Source organism: Conger conger, chromosome 11 (genome assembly GCF_963514075.1).
Source record: "Conger conger chromosome 11, fConCon1.1, whole genome shotgun sequence".
Lineage (NCBI taxonomy): Eukaryota > Metazoa > Chordata > Actinopteri > Anguilliformes > Congridae > Conger > Conger conger.
The window spans coordinates 20343908-20365119 of record NC_083770.1 but is presented as its reverse complement, the minus strand read 5'-3'; the positions used below and the strand labels follow the sequence as shown (position 1 = coordinate 20365119).

Sequence of the window (21212 nt, the reverse complement as noted above, 5' to 3'; positions counted from 1 at the left end):
ACGAAGAAGAAGAAAAGATTTGAGAAACTGAAAACAAAACCCAATTACCAAGCATCCAGAAGGGGAAAATCTCAGGCTGGTTCCTGTCTGGGCCTTTACCCGTGCAGATGGCAGATGGTTCTCTCAGGCACAAAATTCAGTTTTCCTCCAGCACTATGACTTCATTACACTTATGACAGAATTTTACATTCTTCTAACTAGATTCTTCCTGTATTTTTGATGTTGATGTTTGCCATTCATGCAGTTAATTAATTGTTATAAACAAAATATGTCAGCACAAATGACCCCCCCACCGCCTACTTTACCACTGTGAGACAATCCCCCTGCTCAAAAAATAACTGTCAAGTAAGGTGTACAGGGTTGGGGTGATTAATAGTTGTGTTCAGTGCCTGGCAGCTAGCTCGCTAGTTAACTGCCTATAGAGGCAGAGGGGATTTAAAAATGTATTTAAGCGTCTCTTGAGACGAGAGTTTAATATTTGTTGTCACAGAGACAGCTCTCGGGGGTCAGAGGGGGTCTACCAGGGTCTGCCAGAACAGGAAAGTTTGTCCCATAAAGATTAGTGTAGGATGTGTCCATTTAAAATCGATGCAAAATGAAGGTGACATTGCCAGCCTTTCTGTGTTCAAAGAAGCATAAACATTTTTTAGACTGATCTTAACATTTTGCTGTCACAGAATAGATGTACGGCGAAAGGAAAGAAAGAAAAAAGAAAAGGAAAGAACGAAAGAGGTAAATTATTGAGAAATGCTTGAAAATGCCAGGTGCCCAAAAGCATTTTAGAAAATTAACTCTTGAAGGAAAGTCAAAATAAGGAACAAAAGAGCCAACAGTGGCTATCTTCAGGCACACTTACGCAGAGAGCAATACATTATTAGGAACGTTTATTTGCTGGGCATATCTAGGATATGTTTTCATCTATATATAAGTAATCAGGTTGATTGGTTTCTCCTTGATTAATTGAGAACACATGGGGAGAAGCATGCACTGCTATTGTAAACAGAAATTCATATGCTTGTTAATTTGATTGGTAAAAACATCTGCAACATGTAGCCTTGCATTAAGAACAAATACACTACAATCATTCAAACCTTAGTAACCTTAGTAACCTTTGACAACCCCCTCCCCCAAAACACACACACACACGCAGTCACGCACGTACACACACACAAACACACACTCACGCGCACACACACACACACACACACACACACACATACACAAACACACACAAACACACACTCACGCGCACACACACACACACACACACACACACACACACACACATTTTATCAACTTGGCTGCTTTGAGTAAACCCCAAGACTCCCCACCCCCCTTCCCAAAAACAAATAAAAAAGGCAATATTCTGTGTAATTTATTCCGGATTGGACTGTGAATAAACTGCCCCTCTACAATCACACAATGCGCTGTTCTTCGCGTTTCCGCTTGCGCCAGTCTAACCGAGTCCATGGGCAGATAGATAGATCCCCCTTTCCTTCTTCGCTAAATTATACGGTGGCCCAACTGCCAAAGAACAGACTCACAGCTGGGTCGCCACTGCCGCTGATAGTAAATCTCGGCTACAAAGAGAGGCAGTGACTTAACATAACCCCCCCCCCCTTCCCAAGTGACTTGGTGCTGCGAGTGATTTTGGGGGGGTGTCACAGGACTTCCTCCACTTCTATCTCCTTCCTCTCGCCTCAGAGCGAAGGATGCTGTGTGTCCCTCCCCAGGACAAAGACCTCTGTGCGCCCCCGACGGTTATCCGTGACCGCAAAATAATCAGCCATTTCAATTACGCTTTAAGACAAAAAACGGAACAAAAACAAACAAACAAAAAAAAACTTTTCCCGCGACATAAATTCTTTGCCGCTGCGCTGTAACCTCGAAGTGAACCGAGGGCTTATGGGAGGGACTGAGGTATGTCTTTTCAATGGAGCCTCCTGATTTACTCTCGCTTCCTGATGGATTACCTGAGAGTGACCTTTAGGCAAAGAGTGATTCATGGAGCCGCAGACATGCGGGGGCCCTGCGCACGGGCTGGAGTTATAACCCCGCTATCACCGCTGAAAGCCCACACCGCTGGGATGCATTATTGCAAAATACCAGCATGGAGCCACTTATTGTTTAACATTCATGAGCGAGTTTCAACTTCGGCCGTGTGTTCTGTGAAAAGGGGCTTCCTGGACGCGTTTCAAGGGATCCCTTCCCTCTGAAAGCGAGCGGAGGCCAACATCTTGCATTAATAAGCTGTCCGAACGACAATTAATTCCCTAACGAAGTAGAAACGCAGAAAGGCCGGGCTTAAGATCTGCCTTAGCGAGATTTATGTCACTGGAAATGCACTCGTGAGTCTCCGGGGCTGGCTGCTCATAATTACCTCATATTTCAGGCCTGCAGGCTGTAAAATCACAACATGGCCGCGCTCTGCTTTCTCTTTCTTCATCTGCACAATGCAGGAACGGGGAGAGCAAGGCTCCGCTTCACAAGCATTGACCACACTCCTATCTCACTGCGAAAAAAGCTCGCATTTTGTTTGGGGAACAAATGCTAAAAAAACATAGACTTAGACTGGGGGAAGGATGGATGGAGGTGGGTTGTTATATTGTGTCTAATAAGTGAAAGTTTCAAAGAGTTTTTATTGACAATAATATAGCTACATGCAGTTTCTAAGTTATGCAAATTGTGGTTTATTTGTATTTTTTTGTACTTTATTTACTTTTACTTCACCTTCACAAATTAATTTTTCTACATTTCTTTCTTTTCAGAGCATATTTTAGTCTGGTCAGGCAAGAACAAGCACCCTGCACCCCTTCCCAATGTCGCCGAAAGTTAAAATATAATGGCAAAACCTTGCTTTTAGAAAAGTCCTAGGACCAAAGCAAACACGATGGTGATTAGTGTTGTATTCGGGAGGGCAGTGCCCAGCCACAGAGCGATCGGTGCAATCACCGCTGCTTAATGGAGCCCCATTAATGGCGTAAGCTGAGACCCCGCGTTTAGCCAAATAAATCTGTTGGAGTCACAATAATTACGTGTTTGACGGCGTATTTGTCACGGGGGCCAGGGGGGAGTGCACAGGGTTTTACTTAAGGGCCCCACGGCCAACCTTTCATTTTGACAGACTTGCAGGGGATAGGCATGCTCGGCAGGCTGTGATAAAATAAGACCTACAGAGCCACTCAGTCACAAAGCCTTGTGGGATGTTGGAGGTCTGCACCCAGAACAGCAGCTAGTCCCGGGCCTCTGTGGTCCAATTGCTCTGCGCAGTTTAAAACGAATCAAAACAAGCTCTGCAACTCGTAAGTTAATGCGCGTGTTTGTACAAGGCCCGCTTGTTTACAATCTTTGGGCCTAACCAAGGTAAAGGCAGCAAAACATAATGCAAGCCAAAGATTTTGAAGCAGATTGTTTGCTAAATGGATTTTGATTCACTGTAACTTTTCATAGTATTCATGTTAGGGCGCAGCGTTGATTCATCTGAATTTGAATGAACGTAAAATGATAGAAAAAGTTAACAACTGTTTATTTTTGTTGTAAGGGCAAGTTACTGTATGGTTTGGCACCAATCCAAACCTCAGGCGAAATGTTTCACTTCATGACATTACGCTATACTGAGGGGCAGCATCAACAGAACAGTTAAAGTGATCTCATCACAGAGGACATATTAACTCTCCCAATTTACTTGTCATGAAAAATGAGTAAAAACAGCAAACAAATGAACACTGCAGTGCAGCAAACACAAGTAAACCTTACATTGTGTCTTTTCTGCAGGAAAATATGAGCTCAGCATTTGTTAAATTCATAAATAATGTTGGACTGATCATGAAAAACACCTGTTTAAAGTTGTTATTCCAAGTTACATCTGATCTTTGGTTAGACTGAGTATAGAGAGGCCTGAGGCAAGAGGTATCACTTTTGACATACTGTTATGCTTATTAGCAAAACGCTGAGTTTCAGTTATCTCATGGCGAAGACACGCATACAGTCTTGCTTGAAAAAAAAAAAATCTAATCAATCAATCCAAAACCTCAATATACAACCACAAAAAATTCTGGATTTTATGTAGCTTCCCTCAGTATCTGTCAGGTTCTTTGGCAAATACAGGCTTTTACCTTGGCCTGCCTAAGGACTGTTTTCATTGTATCATTTTTCACTGTTAATACCTCTGTCTGAGCTAAAACCATTCGTCTTTACAATGCTTACCCTTTGAGTCTTGGTTAGATCACTGGCCCTTTCCGTACAATATCACCACGGTTTGCAGGTTGACCTCACGTCTACGGTCACGCACAATGTTTTGGTCGACCTACGGCAGGGCAGACCAGTGTGTCATTTCACATTGTTAACAGCAGAGATGCATGTCCATACACTATTAAACTGGTCCCATTGTCAATCTACACCATCAGAAAAAAATATTCTTTGGCTTATGTCTTTTTAGTTTGGAAGCCTCTATCATATGTGTGAAGTGCGAAAGCTCCCAGTCAAAGAACAATTTTGCCTGATAAAGAACCCTTGAACTGGATAGGGTTCTCCTATGGAATCGCAGGGTTCCTCTTGGAACCATTTTTTTGGAGAGTGTACAACATTATTACGCTGTGCTATCACTCGCAGTTGTTTTTCCTTAGCTCTATTTCTCCCCACTTGTGTTTAGCAGCTTTACAGAATCACACGGGAGTCCAGGAAAAACCTTTTAGAAACGTCTCCTGGTTCATACAAAAACAACATCCCACCAAACACTTCTTCTCTCCCCAAATTACAAGCCCACAAATCAGAATTGTGGGAAATGTATGGCTTGAAAAATAACAGTTTTTATTCTTACAGGACCGTGCCTCCACCGATGCATGTCTATTGCCAGCGTAGGACAGCTTAGATTATGTTAACAACTGCCAGGCTCTTTGGAATGCACAGGGCTATATTTGCACCCATAACACCCGTGCATACCCATCTTAACCAGCCTTATTCAGACACACCCAAAGCTGTGCGTTTGGCCCCTCTGATTGGTCCAATCCATGATCAGCGTTACCCACTGAAGAGATGTAAGAGCTGCTTTGTTAATATTAAAATCATAACATAATAAAACTTGGTTTATTTAATGAAAAACAGACTGCAGAAACGCTAGATACAGATGCTTATAAAGCGTGACTGTTTCAGAGTTAACTGTTTTATTTAACTTTTTCTCACTTATTTTGCATAGTGTAGAATACCGTTAATTTATTTCTCCCTCTGGGCAAAAACATGTTCACAAATGATGAGTGGAATTAGAAAAATACACATAAATGTGTAGCCGAGGAATCTCAACACACTATGTTTTCTTTTGGTCAGAGGCAAAATATATAGCTTACTTTATCTGGCATGTTTTTTTCCAGAATGTTCCATTGCTTTACTAAGAGGCCACCCTGGATATGTGCTTGGTTGGGGAGTACCGTTGGGGGAAGGTGGGGCGGGAGGGGTCTGGAGGTGAGGTGATGTCGTCTCTTCGAGAGCCGAAGTCCTCGGAGAGCCGCTGTGCGGAGAGCGATTAAGAGGGCGAGCAGACACATCTCATCTCAGCCGCCCAGCCGCACAGAGGGTCGCTTGTGCTCAACAGCTGCTGTGGCGAGCGAGACCGGCTCTCAGCCAGAGAGAGGAGAGGGAAACACACACACACATACACACGTGCACACACACACACACGCACACGCACACGCACGGGGGAAAAAGGGCAAAGTTTTAACAACCTACCCACATCTGTTTATTTAAAAAAGAAACCATTGTGTCATCTAGTTATTCTAACAAGCTCTCCAAGCCAGAGCTCGGCCCACAATGGCGGCTTTTTAAAATACACAGTTTACTCTCGTGTGAAGTGGCCTCATAACAGGACGGGAGTTCTGAGGACGTGCCAAACGTGGGGAGCATGCCAAGGTTTCGCATGGCTCTCCCTGCCCCCCAATCCCCACGCCCCCCCCCCCCCCCCCCCCCTCTCCCCTCGCTCCACAACCTACTGCTGCCGTAGCAGGCTGTCCAAGCGCTGAATGGGGGTCTGAACAATTTGGGGGTGTTTTGTTTCGTTTGAGTTCTCTGTTTTTACGTTCTCAGGCCTTAATTGGAAGTGGGGCACTGGAGGCCTCTGTGAAACCTGTGCAATCAGAATTATACAGATATGACAGCATTAGTACAGGAAGTACACTGTGGCCCCCTTACTGCTGTCATGTGTGGCAGGAGAATGTGTGAGCAACACAGAAACAGCCAATCAGGGTTTTCGTTACTGGGTGATTCTGGGCCACAGAAACTGCCAATCAGGGTTTTTGTTCCTGGGAGCTTCTAGAGCACTGGCTGGTCTCAGAACTACATTCACGGCTCAGGCTGGCATTTGAGTGGGCCTGACAGGTGTGTTTATGTTTCGAAACAGGTTTGAATATTTTCACTCGCTCAACCAAAACAAACCCTTCAAATTAATTAATGAAGCAGAAAAAGAACTGCATTTGCCAGTGAGTTTAGCTGACATTTGGCTGCATCTAGCCATTCTGGCCAAACTGACTATTTTAACTATTTCTGTCTCTCCCTCTTTCACTCTTCCTCTCCTATCATTTTCACCCAGTGTGTGTGCACATGTGTAAATGCCTTATTAACACCAGTGGCAGAATCTATTATGTGAAGTTAAACTTAGTCTAACAGCATAGGCCAAAATGTGTGATCAATGGAAGAAACAAAATGGCTGTTACTTCTCTCCATTCAAAAATGGAAGGAGATTGAGATTTCAGTATGCTGTTGCCTTTTAAAATCTGACCCTTACGAGACCTCTGTAAATGTGAGATTAAAAACATAGCATACTGTATGATAGTATATCCAGAAGTTTCACTGAACTGACTATCACAGATGGAGAGGATATTCAAAATCGGATGGGGGACCTGCTTACCCACTTAAGACATGCAGGCGTTACCACACACATCCACGACGTGAACTGGAATTTACTGCTGTTCATTTTGTTCCGGGTGTTGTTAGATTCCTTCTTTCTCTGCTACATGTCCAAAGACATGCAGATTAGGCTACTTGGGGGTGGGGGGTATTAACAGGGCATGGCTGCAAAAGAGCACACAAGCTCAGTCCACTTACCCTAAATAAATGTTAATAAATAATAATGTCCAGGGGGGATTTAGGTCATATATCCGGTTATGTCTTCATTGGCATGTCCATGTGTGCTCAGTATTTGCCCATTTGCAGTGGTATGAAGGTATGGAGGAGCCTCGGGCCTGTATAAATAGGCACTTGTGTTATAATAGCTGGTGTGCCACTATCTGGTGAGTAAACACATACAGGATTCGAACGGCCTCATGTGCCCCTCCTTTCTGCCCCCGCGTCCGTCATGAGGGCAGGACTCACGCAGCTGGCGGTTTAACAGCGGGGGCTCCCACACGCCCACAAACTCTGGGGAGTGTTGTCATCCTTGCCTGTCCCGCTCCAGAACAGCTGTTTGAGGCGACAAACCACAAAATGTCCGCCATTCCAGGCCCCCTGTATCTGCGGCATGAAAATGTTGTGCCTGATACCCTCTCTCCCTCCCACCTCCCCACCCCAGAGAGGGCTGCTGAGATAAGCCATGATGAATGTAAAATGACTTCTATTTCTCATCTCCCACGTTCCTCTTTCGCAGTATCACCACGGTGATAAGCATGTGGCATCGCCTTCCAGTGACTTCACAATTGGGGGCGACATGGCTCAGGCAGTAAGAGCAGTCGTCTGACAGTCGGAGGGTTGCCGGTTCGATCCCCTGCCCGGGCTGTGTAGAAGTGTCCCTGAGCAAGACACCTAACCCCCAAAATGCTCCCGACGAGCTGGTCGGCGCCTTGCATGGCAGCCAATCGCCGTCGGTGTGTGTAAGTGTGTGTATGAATGGGTGAATGAGAAGCATCAATTGTACAGCACTTTGGATAAAGGCGCTATATGAATGCCAACCATTTACCATTTACAATTGGGAGCATGATTTATACCTGCACCAAAGAGCAGGGATAGGGTAAGACCAAAAGGTTCCTCTCCAGTAATGTGTTGACGTTTCTGAATATTTAAGCAATTTTTGTGGGTTTCTCAAACACAGATTAAGCTTGAGTTTTGTATTGAGAGTCTGCACACAAAATAGAACTTAGTCCCTACTTAATCTGCATCTGTGAAACTGGCCCTCAGTGTTTGGAGGTTTAAGTTTCATAGAACTGAGGGGAAAAAGTAACGTAAGACTTGTGCTATCTAACATTCCTTTTAAAGGTGAGAGCCACAAAACGAACTGACCTGGGTGTAGCGTACACCCTCCTCCTCCGCCGTACACATCCCTGGCGTTATGACTTTAACAGCTTCATCGGCCCCGTAGAGCCACACTGCCTGCACAGCAGCTGCTGCACACGGTCACAGCTGTCTCCTAACAAAGAGTGACAAGCGTGAAAAGTTGATAGCATGACCCTCAGGACACCAGAACTGTGGAAAACACGTCCGTGACTTGATCTGGGAAAAGCTCAAAGAATGTTTTTGCCCCAGTAGTTAAAACGTGTCGAAATCCCTCGTAATTCTCTTTTCCAGCATCGTGGCTGTACAGTCGCTGTCTTTTCCATCCCGGACATTTTAATACTGCCTGTGAACAACGTTTTCTCTCTGAGAATGCAGTGTCTATAACTGTGTGCTGTATTACTCAAATGTATAAATGCATTTGTTTATATAAGCTACTGTATTGTTTTTCTATGCAACTATGCAATAGCACCATTAATTGGCTACGTTCTCCTCATATTTAATGTACCTCAAATGATACAATCATTTGTGTGAACTGCTAATTGTGCTTTCTATGTATTCTGAAGGTCATTCTGTTACAAGCGTTGTTATTACATACTGTATCGAAAGAAAGAATCAGGATTAATGTAATAATCAGAATAAGATATGCACACACAAGACTATTCATAACATCAATATTCCACAAAACTCCACAAGAAAAGGGAATAAAGACAAAAATATTTCTCATGTATAGTTTACTCCCACTACTGTCTGGAAAAGAAAGTAATCATGTCAATATCAATATCTCAGAAATAAAGGTACAATGGAGGGACATTTTTCTTCTTTAAGGAACAGATTTCCAAAATGTACCCTGATAGCACAATAGCTAATGTGGGTACTAACAACTACCTTTTACAAGCAAAAAAGCTATAAATGACTATGTATTGCTAGCTAGGGGCCTATGTTGTGGGATTTCACCCCATTGACAAATGCTTGTACCTTTATTGGCACATTTTTGTACCTATTTTTTTTATAATGCTACTTTGTAAAGTGTTGATGAGAAATTGGGAAATGGTGATGATGGGAAAGCTGGAAAGGGCAGAAAATACACACAACAGCCCTGCATAGCTAATGTAATCATGCTGGCTCTGACACAGTATCTCCTGCGCTCTGAGTTCTCCAGTGGCGACAGTGCTTTGATGAAGGAATGTCTCAACAGCGTCATTTCACTGCCCCCCCCCAGCCCAAATCTGGCGCCCATTATGACTTGGATCTGGATCGGAGGGGCTGGCATTTCCAGGCTCAGATTAGAGGGCCCGTTATTATAGCCCTGTACTTCGTCTCCACACTTCATAGACAAACACAGAAACACACTGGTTTATGGTTTTCTTTTAGAGACGGGGTATTAGCAGTGGCTTGTATCTTAAATCCCTGGGGTTCACATTCACACTGCTCCGGTGACCACATTTTCCAAATTAGATTCTCCTCATGGTAAAATATTGTGGTGCGTGTGACTAGTTGTTCACCAGTTGTTTACTGGGTAGTTTGAACCTTGCATATCATGAGGGTTGTGCGGACTATGTGTGCCTTAGTGGGTCTTCCCTGACTTTGTGAACCTTGCCCCCTGAAGCAGCTCCCCAGGTGATCTGGGGTTGGTTTGAAGAGGAGGAGCTGATTTTGGTTACAGGGTCTGAGGAGAGGGAGGTTCTTGTTCGACAGCTGTAGGCCATGAATAACAGAGTCAGAGGCTAGGCGAACAAAGACGTGCTCATCATCGTTCTGCATGTCTGTGTCATTCCTCCTGAAAGCCTTCAGAGCGATCATGCAGAAAAGAGGTGAGAGACCTCACTGCACCAACAGGCCTGAAGCAACGAGAACATGATATGTTGTGGGATTTTTTTGTTTGTTCCTGCATGTGTCCGGTGAGAATGTGTCAAAGTGGACTCGGCTCCCCAAATTGATCTGTTCGGATGAGTGACTTCAAACATAGTTACAGTTTTGTAGCTGATTCTTATATTCTTATATTTTGTCCAACATAGGGTTAAGGGCCTTTACTCAAGGACCCAACAGCTGCACTCATCTCATTGCGCTGACACTGGAGATTGAACCACCAACCTTTCAGGTCCCAGTCAAGCACCTTGTGCTGCCCAAACACGTTAAGTGTCAGGAGTCCCTCCAGCAAGGTTGTGTGATCAGAAAGCTCCTTTCCGCCCCTGTATATGTGCCGTTAGCAGATATAGTTTGTGGTAAAACTGGAATTCCTAACACACAAAACAAGAACAAAATAAATAGCTTTGGGGGTGGGGTGGGCCGAAGGGAAGAATGCAAGATGCAGATATGAGAAAAACATCGGAAGGAAATCAATCCAAAATCTTTGTTAATTCCATTTCAATTAACTTATCGTGTTCCTGCATCTCTCATCTCTCTTCCAGAAGCCCAGAGAGGAAGTGATGTAAATGGATTGCTTCTGTTTGCTCATTTGCTGTGTTTGGATATTTCCTTTTTAAACAACAAAATCCATGCTGACCACCCCTCCCCCCTCCCTTCCCAGCGATTTCCCATAACCTGCAAAAACTGTTAACAAGAAGAGCCAATCCTTCCAAAGTGTGTGTCTTTGCTTTTTACTGTTGTGACATGTGTTTCCTTCAAACAAAGAGAATGTAAAAATAAAAATATATGTTTTTATCAAACCTATCCTCATCCTTAGAACAAATTATCTGAACAAAACAGAAAGGCTTTTCTCACTAAAGACAACTAGAGAATAAACAGATCATATGAAATCTTTATCACTCATAATTCCTCTATGATACATTCAACACTTTGGTATGGGTAAATATAACCTCACAGAAGCCAATTGTCTTTTCACTAAATGTTTTTTTTAAAAGCACAACTGCGTTCCATTTCACCATGAAAGTAATGGCATGCAGCACTTTTGTTTTGCACATCTGGTTTACCTATTAACTATGTTTGCACTGCCAAGGAAAATAGTTTAGGCTATGTTATATATTTTTTTACCAATCTTAACAAAAGTGTTACTTTTTTCAGTTTTAAACTAGTGGGAATGGACAGGTGATAGCTGAAGTATGCTTTGCTGGTACTGACAACCTACTCCACTACACACATATATACAGGAATGCCATAAGTATGTATACTTAAACATATTTCAAAAGGCATTGTTCAAGCCGAGTTAAAGTCATTAATGAACTTGGGGGAAAAAATCTGATTCATATAAAGTAAGGGTATATGTGCAGTGGGCTCCAGAATTATATTCTATTTATCTCAATAAATATGCACAAGAAGTGCTGTAAATTAAAAGAATAAAACAGTTCTTGACATAGGTTTTCTTTTCCAACATGCGTAAAGTAGTGTGGTTTATCAATGATTTAATGGAATCAACCAAAGTCTTACATTTTTCTGATAAAAAATATCTTTCCCAAAAACAGGTTGCACAATTTTTGTATAAAAAAGTATTAACCCCTGGCAAAGATGACAGCCATGAGTCTTTTCCTTTAATTTCTGATAAGATTAGAGAACACATTTGGAGGGATTTTTTCCAAGCATTCCTCCAGGCATAACTTTTCAGAATCATTAATATTCTTGGGATACCTCCCTCTTCAGTTCAGACCTCATGCTTTTCATGGGATCTAAGTCTGGAGACTGACATGGCCATTGCAGAACATGGCTGTTGTTTTTACTTTACCATTTCTGTGTGGATTGTGATTTATGCTTGGAGTACTTGTCCTATTGGACAATCTACCTACAACCAAGACCCAGCATCCTAGCAGAGACAACCAGATGTTGATGGTGTGTATGGCCAAAACATTCAGTTTTGTTCTCATCTGACCATAGTACTCTCTTTTGGTCATACTTACAATGTGGTTTGGCAAACTCAAGAGGCTTGGTTTTGTTTAGTGTGCTCAGTAAGGGCTGTCTTTCTGCCACCCAGAGTTTGCTGGTATGGAGGTGCTGTTTTATAGTATTTCTGGTGACCCCGAGATACAACCAATCTGCAATTCTTAAACTGTGATCCTTGGGTTACTTATGGCCCTCCTCAGCATCTTCCTTGCCATACCTGGGGATAATATGCACTTGCATCCTCTACTCGTCAAGTTTCCAACCATTCCATATGCTTTTTATACCTGTTATTATTGCCCTTGAGTGTTAAGTGGGATGTATTTTTTGTACCCATTACAATGACCATCTATTTCTTCTGGGTTGACAGTTTTTTGGCTTTTCCCATGCTGACGGTTGACAAACGGATTTTGCATGCTTGTTACCTCATTTTTTATACTCCAGTGAAACAGGAAGTGATGGAATAACACAATATAGTTCCCATGGACAGAGATTAACTGAATTAAAGTAAAATTGTATTGCCGATTTCACCTTGATTAATTTGATTTGATTTACAATACGTTTTATGGGTGCCAATCATTTTGGCAGTTGTGGTTTTCAGAAGAACACAAGAGTAAATGTATTGAAATAGAATCATGTAGTTGTCCTGTGTGTTTGCACATATTTTATGCAGCCTTTTTTCTCAATTTTTATTAAGGGTGCCAATAATTCTTGAGCCAGCCAAATGTATATGCTAACAATGCCATTGTAAAACTATGTGTCAGCAAATTTACATTACTGTCCCCTTCCTATCAGCTTTGACCAGTCTGGCCCTTCTCCTCTGACCTCTCTAATTAACATCCCATTTCTGCCCACAGAACTGCTGCTCACTGGATGTTTTTTGTTTTCAAACCATTCTCTGCAATCTCTAGAGACTGTTGTATGTAAAAATTCCAGGAGATCAGCAGTTCCTGAGATACTCAAACCACCCTGTCTGGCACCAACAATCTGCATGCTTTTATGAATTTAGTTGCTACCATATTAAATAGTTGCTGATGAAATAGTTGCATTTACAAACTGGTGTACAGGTCTACCTAATAAAGTGATCACTGAGTGTAGTTTCCTCTTCAATGCTGCACTGGTAAATTATGTTTCCTTTCAACCCATTCTCATCATTAATCAATTAAATTCACTTTACCTAACACACACACACACACAGTGGTACCATCCTACACTGGCACTTCAAACAAAGACGACAGAAGAAGTTCATTTTTTAGCAGTTAATCACAGTCTGTTTGTTCTGGTTGCCTCGGCAATGCCACCCGACTCCCATCAGGAGGATAGGGTTTCCCAGCATTCATCACGTAATGTCTGCTGTGATGTCAGCAAACTGCCAACAATGTCAAATTTGCCCATCCCTGACTGACATTGAGTGTATTGTTTTTAGCCTTGGCTCAAAGGCTGGCTTAAAGATAAATTCCATAGTAACACAAGCCCCTTTGTGCCCTTTCCCCATTCATCCACTGTCTCTGGAGTCGGAACTAATCTGAGGAACACATTCATATGCGAGCTTGCGCTATATCGTTTTACACATGAGTTTAATTCCGATTTTTTTTCTTTCTTTTTAAAATCAGGATCTTGGACAAGCACTGCTGGCATTTATTTTCCATGATGCTTCCATTCTTTGTGATCATCAAGACTTAGGGTAAGGGTACCATTGAAAAGAAAAAATGCTTGCAAAATCATGCCACTCTTCTTACTTTCTAGTGTGATGTGTACAAAATCTGACCACTTAAGAGGTGAGGTAGGACTGAGAACAGGATGTTGTAGGGACAGGCACCTGATATAGGTCCATCTCTGTTAATTTAGCCTCTAATTTGTGAGAAATCAACATTTCCATTCCAGGCCACCAGCTCATCCAGGGAGAGAAAATTACATGTCCAAAGAGACACAGGATGCAAAAGAGTTTAAACTATGAAAGACTTGCACACATATACTGAAATGTATGTAGATATACTCCCAAAATGAAAGTTTTAATCCAGCGGCAGTGTTTGGCTGTCGCACGCCTTCATCAAACCAAATCCAACCGCGTATTTTCTGGATTAAAACTCAATGTCTTGTATTAAACCTTAATCGGGGAACATTATGTCAAGCGCGTGAGTCCTGCTCTTTTAAATAAAACAGGCATGCCCACAGAAAAGGGCCTGCGGAGTGTTGTGAGTGATTTTTCAAGGCTGGATATCTGTGCTCACAGCCAACCTCACAATGCACAAAGCCCTCTGGACATCTGGTGGACCAGGTGCCAAGAGCGGAGCCCAGCCGCGGAGCGTCCGACTGCCCGGTCTGCGGAGAGCTCTTGGCCCTGACGACACAGAGTGCATTCAAACAACAGCCGTGGCCCGGGGATGTTCCCACAACCCATACACACATGGAAAATTGATTACATTTTTTATACTCTAAAGGGAATTTTTACGCAGATGCCTTGAGAAAAGTTGGCACTCGTCATGAGAGCGAACAGCAATATCGATAGCTGTTTGAGGTTTCTCCTAAAATTCTCTATTATGTAATATGTATAAAACATGAGAAAACATTTTTTAAACCTGGTTGGGGGCAACCAAATGCAGTCTTCCTAACAGTTAATCCATGGAAAATACTATTATGTGGTTCAAAACAGTGTCTAATCTATCTAACAATGGTCCTGTCTGTACTTGGTTTGTTTGTTGCTACAAACTGAGCTGTAGACATGATTAAAGATCTGCCAGTGCACAACACAGTTTAACAACTTTCCAAAAGCTACCTTTCAGGGCACAATTCTACAACGTTCAAAAGATCAAAAAACATAATCTCCGCACTTGTCCTCCTCCTGGTTCTGGCACTGTGAAAGCAACGTCAGAGCGCCCCTAGCGGACATTGCGCACGCAACTTTTTTAGAACTAAAATTAAAACGTTGTTAGCCAAAAAATGAGCATTTGATATTATCTACATAACTTGCAATTAATTTATTGTACGTTAACATGTATTCAGTCTAAGCAATGCTTCGGAACATAGATAATAAGCATCATGTTTTCTGCTCCACCGAAATCCCGCGTCCCTCATTCAGGATGGCAGCCTACAGCTTCTTTTTTGCCGATTCCTGATTTTTCGCTCCACCCCCGCCCATGGTCGACGTAGAGATTTACAACAACAACTGCCCTAACCAATGAGAGACCGCTAAACTTCGACTTAGAGTAAAGAAGAGCAAGTGAGCGAGAAGACGGAGGAGGCAGTATGCGTATAAGAAGCGATGCAGTTTTCTGCCGTATTTGTTTGCGTCCGTATGCATACCTAATGAAGGATGATTAGAGCATGGTGCGAATATATTTCTTCAGTGTTCGGCTCTTGATAACCCGAAAACGGACGTGAAAAGGTCGTAGTTTTCTTTGCTGGAAGTGAAGGAGCACGAACGGAGCCGCTGGATTTGGACCGCAAACTCAAGAACAGTGGGGGAACCGCTTGCCTGTAGTCTACAACACGGGGCTGGCTACTGAGCCAAAACTCAGAAGAGAGGGATATGACAAGCTACATACAGAGTTTTCCAACCCCATAAGGACTGCTTATAACTACTTTTATTTATTTATTTTTTGCATTTTTTTTGTTTCGGTCAGAATTCATGGACAACAGCAGAGTTTCTGGAGCCTATTAGTCAACTGACGTGACGTGTAGAAGTTTCACAGGAGCACAGACCGTAGGAAACTCCAAAACGAAATAAACCATCTTGTTTATCCAACGACAACAGGTTGCACATCGGAGTAAGGGGAGTAGCTAATCCAAGAACTGGCTGTATTTATCTCAGAATTTTTATACAGCAAGTGGGATTTTTACTTTAAAAATGTATTTTCTGTGACCAAAATATGGAAGGTTTATAGAATCCATATGTTCTGATCTGACAGTTCTTCTCGTGTATTTGTAGCCATCATAATGGCAAGATTTACCGGCTTGGTACAGTGCCTCCGTCAATTGGTCTGGCCTTTTGGTTGTATGCTGGTACTTTTTGGCTATATCTCAATTGCTTCGCCTTCGCACGGCCGTCGGCTAATATGCTGGCAGGCAATAATGAAGTGTCAAGTCGAGCCAGAATGCTATTACGCATACGGACAGTATCAGTACGCATGTGGACCTGTAATCCACGGGGATAAAAAGTCGTGTCCCAGTCATTGCATCTCGTCGCTCGTGCAACTCAACCTAACTAAAAACGGTCCAGCTTTGGAGGACTGCGACTGTGACACGGATCCCATTTGCAGAAGTACAAAACGTGCCATCGAGCCTTGTATGCCCAGGACTAGCACTATGGGCTGCACAGAAGCCCGACGCCAGTGCGAGAGTGACTCACAATGCAGCAGTGCAATGCGAGACTATTTAATTCATTGTGGAAAACTGTTCAGTGGGATAAGGTGCACGGAAAGCTGTCGGAATGTAATCGCAAATTTGCGCACGATTCCAAAAGCACAACTCTTGGATACTTGCGTCTGTGATGGAACAGAAAGGACCATCTGCGAATATATAAAAATAAGCATGAAAACTCTTTGTTTTGACTCTTACGATGATGGTAGTGGATTTTCGGATTCAGAAGAAGATCCCGATTACTACGAGGAGTTCGAGACAACACCACGATATTCCAATGTGGGTAGCGCAGGTCGGCTTGTAAGAGCCCAGTGTGTTTTGACTGTGGTGGCATCCATTTTGGTTCTCGTGCCTCTTCTCTAATTTTCGAGCTAATCATCTACCCGGACTATTGTCAGATAAGCGCCTTTTATAAACCTTTGTCACCAGCCACGCAACAGCAGTTGAATGCTTTCGACTCCAAAGAGTATATACATGTCTTTGCATGACACTTGAGTTTTTAAAATGAGTTTTTTTCCTGAAGGTTGTTCCGTTTTATACGCTGTGATTTCATCTATGCAATTTTTTCAGTTTCTACTTTGGTCGAGGTTATCCATTTCTATGGTCAGTAGATTTCAGTATTTATTCTGACTGTGAATGGTCTAAAAGTGAAGTAACAACGGCTACCAAATACCTAAGCTTTGTAACACTATTGCCTTAAAACATATGCTACGTTAATAGCTTATCACACGCTTTGTTGTAGTCTGAATTGCCAGCATTTGCGTTTAACAGAAATCCCGTTTATTCTAAAGTTCCATAATGCATATTCACACGTTTTATTGTGTTCCTTGGATTGAACAATGCTAGTTTTAAACAAAAAGCTGTGCACTGCCAACAATTAACTAGTGTTTAGTGTTGTTGCCGTTATCAGGATGACTGATACAGCATCTCCACAAAGTCTATTTAATGCTGGAATTCATTGCGAGTAGCCTACACTTGTACATAACGGGACAAATGCATCTAAAAGTAATTTATTTACAAAGGTTATGTTCACATCCGGAGTTTCTATATATTGCTCAGTCGTGAGAATTCCAGTTTTAAAGGGAAATTAGTTGTATGTATTTTTTTTCTTTTTAAAAATATTGTACAGTGTATTATATAGATTTTCAGAGAATCTTTTAATTGTATTATATCTAAGATGAATTATTCACTGTGTAGAAATGTCTAAATCTACTGTATAGCTGCCTCGATGGTGTATTTTTTAAGGAAGGCATAAAAGAGATTGATAGTAAAAATCGTTCATGACTTCGTGTTATTTGTGTCCATTTTAAACCAAGAACTGCCTTTCATTTGCCTCTCGTTTGTTATTGGTTTTCTTCTTCTTTTAAGTAGACTATCGATAGTGTTCCAGACCTCTGAACCACAGCTAGTACTGTGTGTTCTAAGACCTTTATGTAAATAATTACGCTCTTAAGAACCCTAGAGTGCCGCTACACTTGACCTTGTAAATAGAGATGTTTGCTGAAGGAATAAACTCTGACATTTGGATATCTTTTTAAACATTAACACAAAGGGGAGCGCTTATTGCTCGGGGGATTTGGGCTTAAATCGCGCCAAGATAGACAAGTTTATTTATCTTTTATTCATCGTGTTTACTTTTCAGCCTTGGGCTGCGCCACCGCCACAATTAAGCCTCGGTTTGCTCAAAGTAAATCTAAAAGGGGAGGGGTTGCGGTAGCGACCACTTATAGGAATCTGCTTCTGTTGAGTGAATATGTTTATTTAGTTGTACAAGCACCGATGTTTGGAAATCTGGATAGTGATTGAACCGAATGATACGAAAAACGAGTGATTCCTTTTAAGAGGAAAGTGAGGCCTGCCAAATTGTTGCCAGTAGTTATGAGGGTTATTTATACGTGGTGAATTTTCAGCAGAATGTCTAAAATGAGTTTGTTGATGAAGAACCAATAAGGTCAAATTGCTTCAGTGGTAGAATATTTACGTTGGGTGAGCAGAATGGCTCATTTAGGAACGAGGGCATTATGCTTAACGTATTGAAAGGAGTCGAAACTGGCAGTCGGACTGTCAATTAACTGCAGCAATAAACTCAAGACTTGCTCAAGATTTTGCAGGCTCTTGTCAAACACATCTGTCTTTAATAAATCAACCCGGAATATTCCCTTTGGATGAGTTCCCTGCAAATAGTCAACAATTGAAAGTGTACATCAATCACCCTTATGCAAATTTGGCGGTTATAATCTTATCCAAATACATGCAATACAGTCCGATAACGTCCTATCCATATTGAAATAGCATCTTTAGATAAATGATGAAAATAATTAAGGGATGATCGATCTGTGGGAAGATTTAACCTTAGTATTGCTATAGATAACATAACGAATATGTGTAGTTAGGATTACGTTTTTTATTAATTGACGCAGTCACCAACAGGTTGCCCGACTGGAATGTAGCTTTGAGGCTACATACTACATTCATATTTTTTCATTTAGTAGGCCTACGCGATCATTTAGATCATCGATCAAATTTTTTTTGTCCGTTTCTATTGTTCATTGAAAGTTTCATCGTCTTTGAAATTACGTCAAGGGACAAAAGTTAAAAGGCTGCGGTACAAAGCCGGCGAACAACGGGGCAGTTCATTGAACACAGAACAGTTGACTATACAGTAAACAGACCACAGAATAGGATTCAAGCGTCATTGACCACTTAATCACAAAAGCATTCTCTCTTGCTTATCGATTACAAAATAAATCCACATGGTCGCGGCACTTATTGCAAGAATGAACTGTCATGACTTATTGTTATTATTATTATTGTTATTATTATTATTATTATTATTATTATTATTATTATTATTATAATGATGACGATGATTATTATTATTATTATTATTATTATTATTATTATTATTATTACTAGTACTACTAATAATAATAATAATAATAGTAATAATAGCTACTGGGTTGCAACTTGGAACCCACAGAAAAAAAGTAATTCCATGATATGGGGATAATATGAATCTGTCAAGTCACACGCTAAGTGTATTTGTGATTTTGAGATTAAATAATTGTATTTTATTCTCAACTGCATGTGTTTGCACAAAGTATGTGCAATTCTATGTGCTGTTAAATGCATGTTTTGCGGTCTCTCCACTGCAAGGCTTCGAAACAGCGATTGCGGCTGTGTTTTATTAGAGGTGGCACAAGGGTCCTCCAGCTGAATGAGTCGCAGGGGAAGTCGAGTGGCACTTTTGTCATGGAGATGTAAATCACATAATGGTTCAGCCGCACAATGCGGAGACACTTCATTCTTTCAGTTCCACTGACACCTCTTCTGTGGAGAGCTGCGGGGAATGATGTGGGAAAGAGCCCCGTTGTCTCCTCGTTAAGTTTGTGGTGCGCTTGTTGCAATGCTACTACAAGACGCACATAGCTGTCGTTTTGTACCAGTCTGAGTAATGTCTGTGTGTGCGTATATACACTTCGTGAACAATTTATTGGGTAGACCTGTACATCAGCATGTTAATGCAAATATTTAATCAGCCAATCATGTGTGCAGAAACTAAATTCTTACAGAAAAAATGCAGTCAAGATGTTCAGCTGTTGTTTAGCCCAAATGTCAGAATGGGGAAGAAATGTGATCTAAGAGACTTTGACCATGGAATAATTATTGGTGACAGACAGGGTGGTTTAAGTATCAGTGCAGAGGATGGTGCAAAAATGAAAAACATCCAATGAGCAGCAGTTCTGCATGCAGAAACGCGTTGTTAATGAGAGAGGTCAGAGGAGAATGGCCAGACTGGTTGAAGCTGACAGGAAGGTGACAGTAACGCAAATAACCACACATTACAACAGTGGTATACAGAAGAGCATCTCTGAACACACAATGCAGGAAACCTCTAATTGGATAGGCTACAATAGCAGAAGACTAAATAAGTCTAAAAAATAAGTCTAATAAATACCTAATAAAGTGCTCACGGAGTGTATATAATGTACACGCGCCGTGAGTGAGAAACACTGAGTATTTCAGTCAAATTTGCACATTTGTTTTGCCATTATTTTTTTATTATTGTAAGAAATTATAAAGAAATGAAAGTTTTTTTTTTTTCCCTGAAATGTTTTCAATTATTTCCTGGCGCTGGGGGACAAGCAGCAAACATTCCCCGTGCCGAAATATGGAAAATCTGCAGGGTGCTTCTCGGCAGGAGGTTTTCATTAAAACAAGCACATCATAATTCCTCCACTCATGTGCCCTCAATAAAGGCTTTCATTGGACAGAGCTGGACATGCATTTTTATGAATTTCTGGAGAGTTGCGTATTTCATATACCGAAGGGAAAATCCTTTGCTATTGTCCTCGGGCAGGGCCTTTTAAGGTTTTGGGTCTGAGGTTCTACTTGGGCAAGTGTTTAAAAGCAAATAAATACTCCCCCCCCCCCCCTCTCTCTCTCTCTCTCTCTCTCTGTACACACACATACATTTATTTCCTTCTCTCTTAAAAGTTTAAGAAACTAAGGAACAACTGATTGAATTAGAAAGTGTTCCCGTCTCCATGGCAACATTGAGAGGCGATGGCTCTCACAAACAGTACAGCACGAAGATCAAACAAAAGGGCATCCACAGGGCTGACATCGAGTGAAACTTTTAAACATCGATCAGTGCAATCAGATCAACTAAATGGCTACAACGCAGTTTTACAGTCTTTAAGCAATGCTCCTTTCATCACAGTGCTCAAAATAGCATCTTTGGATGTTCCTCACATTATCTTGTCATCTTG

The 21212-nt window shown here is 41.8% G+C and overlaps 1 protein-coding gene and 1 long non-coding RNA gene across 3 annotated transcripts in view; both read left to right on the top strand.

Annotated features, from left to right (window-relative positions):
- The window catches only part of LOC133141291 (uncharacterized), a 71458-nt gene extending 57692 nt beyond the window's left edge, over window positions 1-13766 (top strand). Inside the window, exon 3 of one of the 2 annotated variants that reach the window (XR_009710070.1) lies at window positions 13695-13766. This is a non-coding gene — a long non-coding RNA (uncharacterized LOC133141291). Of the gene's footprint in view, window positions 1-10661; window positions 10816-13694 lie in introns of those variants that run through there. The other variant, XR_009710068.1, reaches the window with a different exon arrangement.
- A 1534-nt stretch (window positions 13767-15300) lies between these two features.
- On the top strand, window positions 15301-17716 carry gas1a (growth arrest-specific 1a). Its single transcript, XM_061261076.1, has one exon. The coding sequence runs from the start codon at window positions 16018-16020 to the stop codon at window positions 16801-16803; it is 786 nt and encodes a 261-aa protein (XP_061117060.1). The 5' UTR covers window positions 15301-16017; the 3' UTR covers window positions 16804-17716.
- The last annotated feature ends 3496 nt before the right edge of the window (window positions 17717-21212 follow it).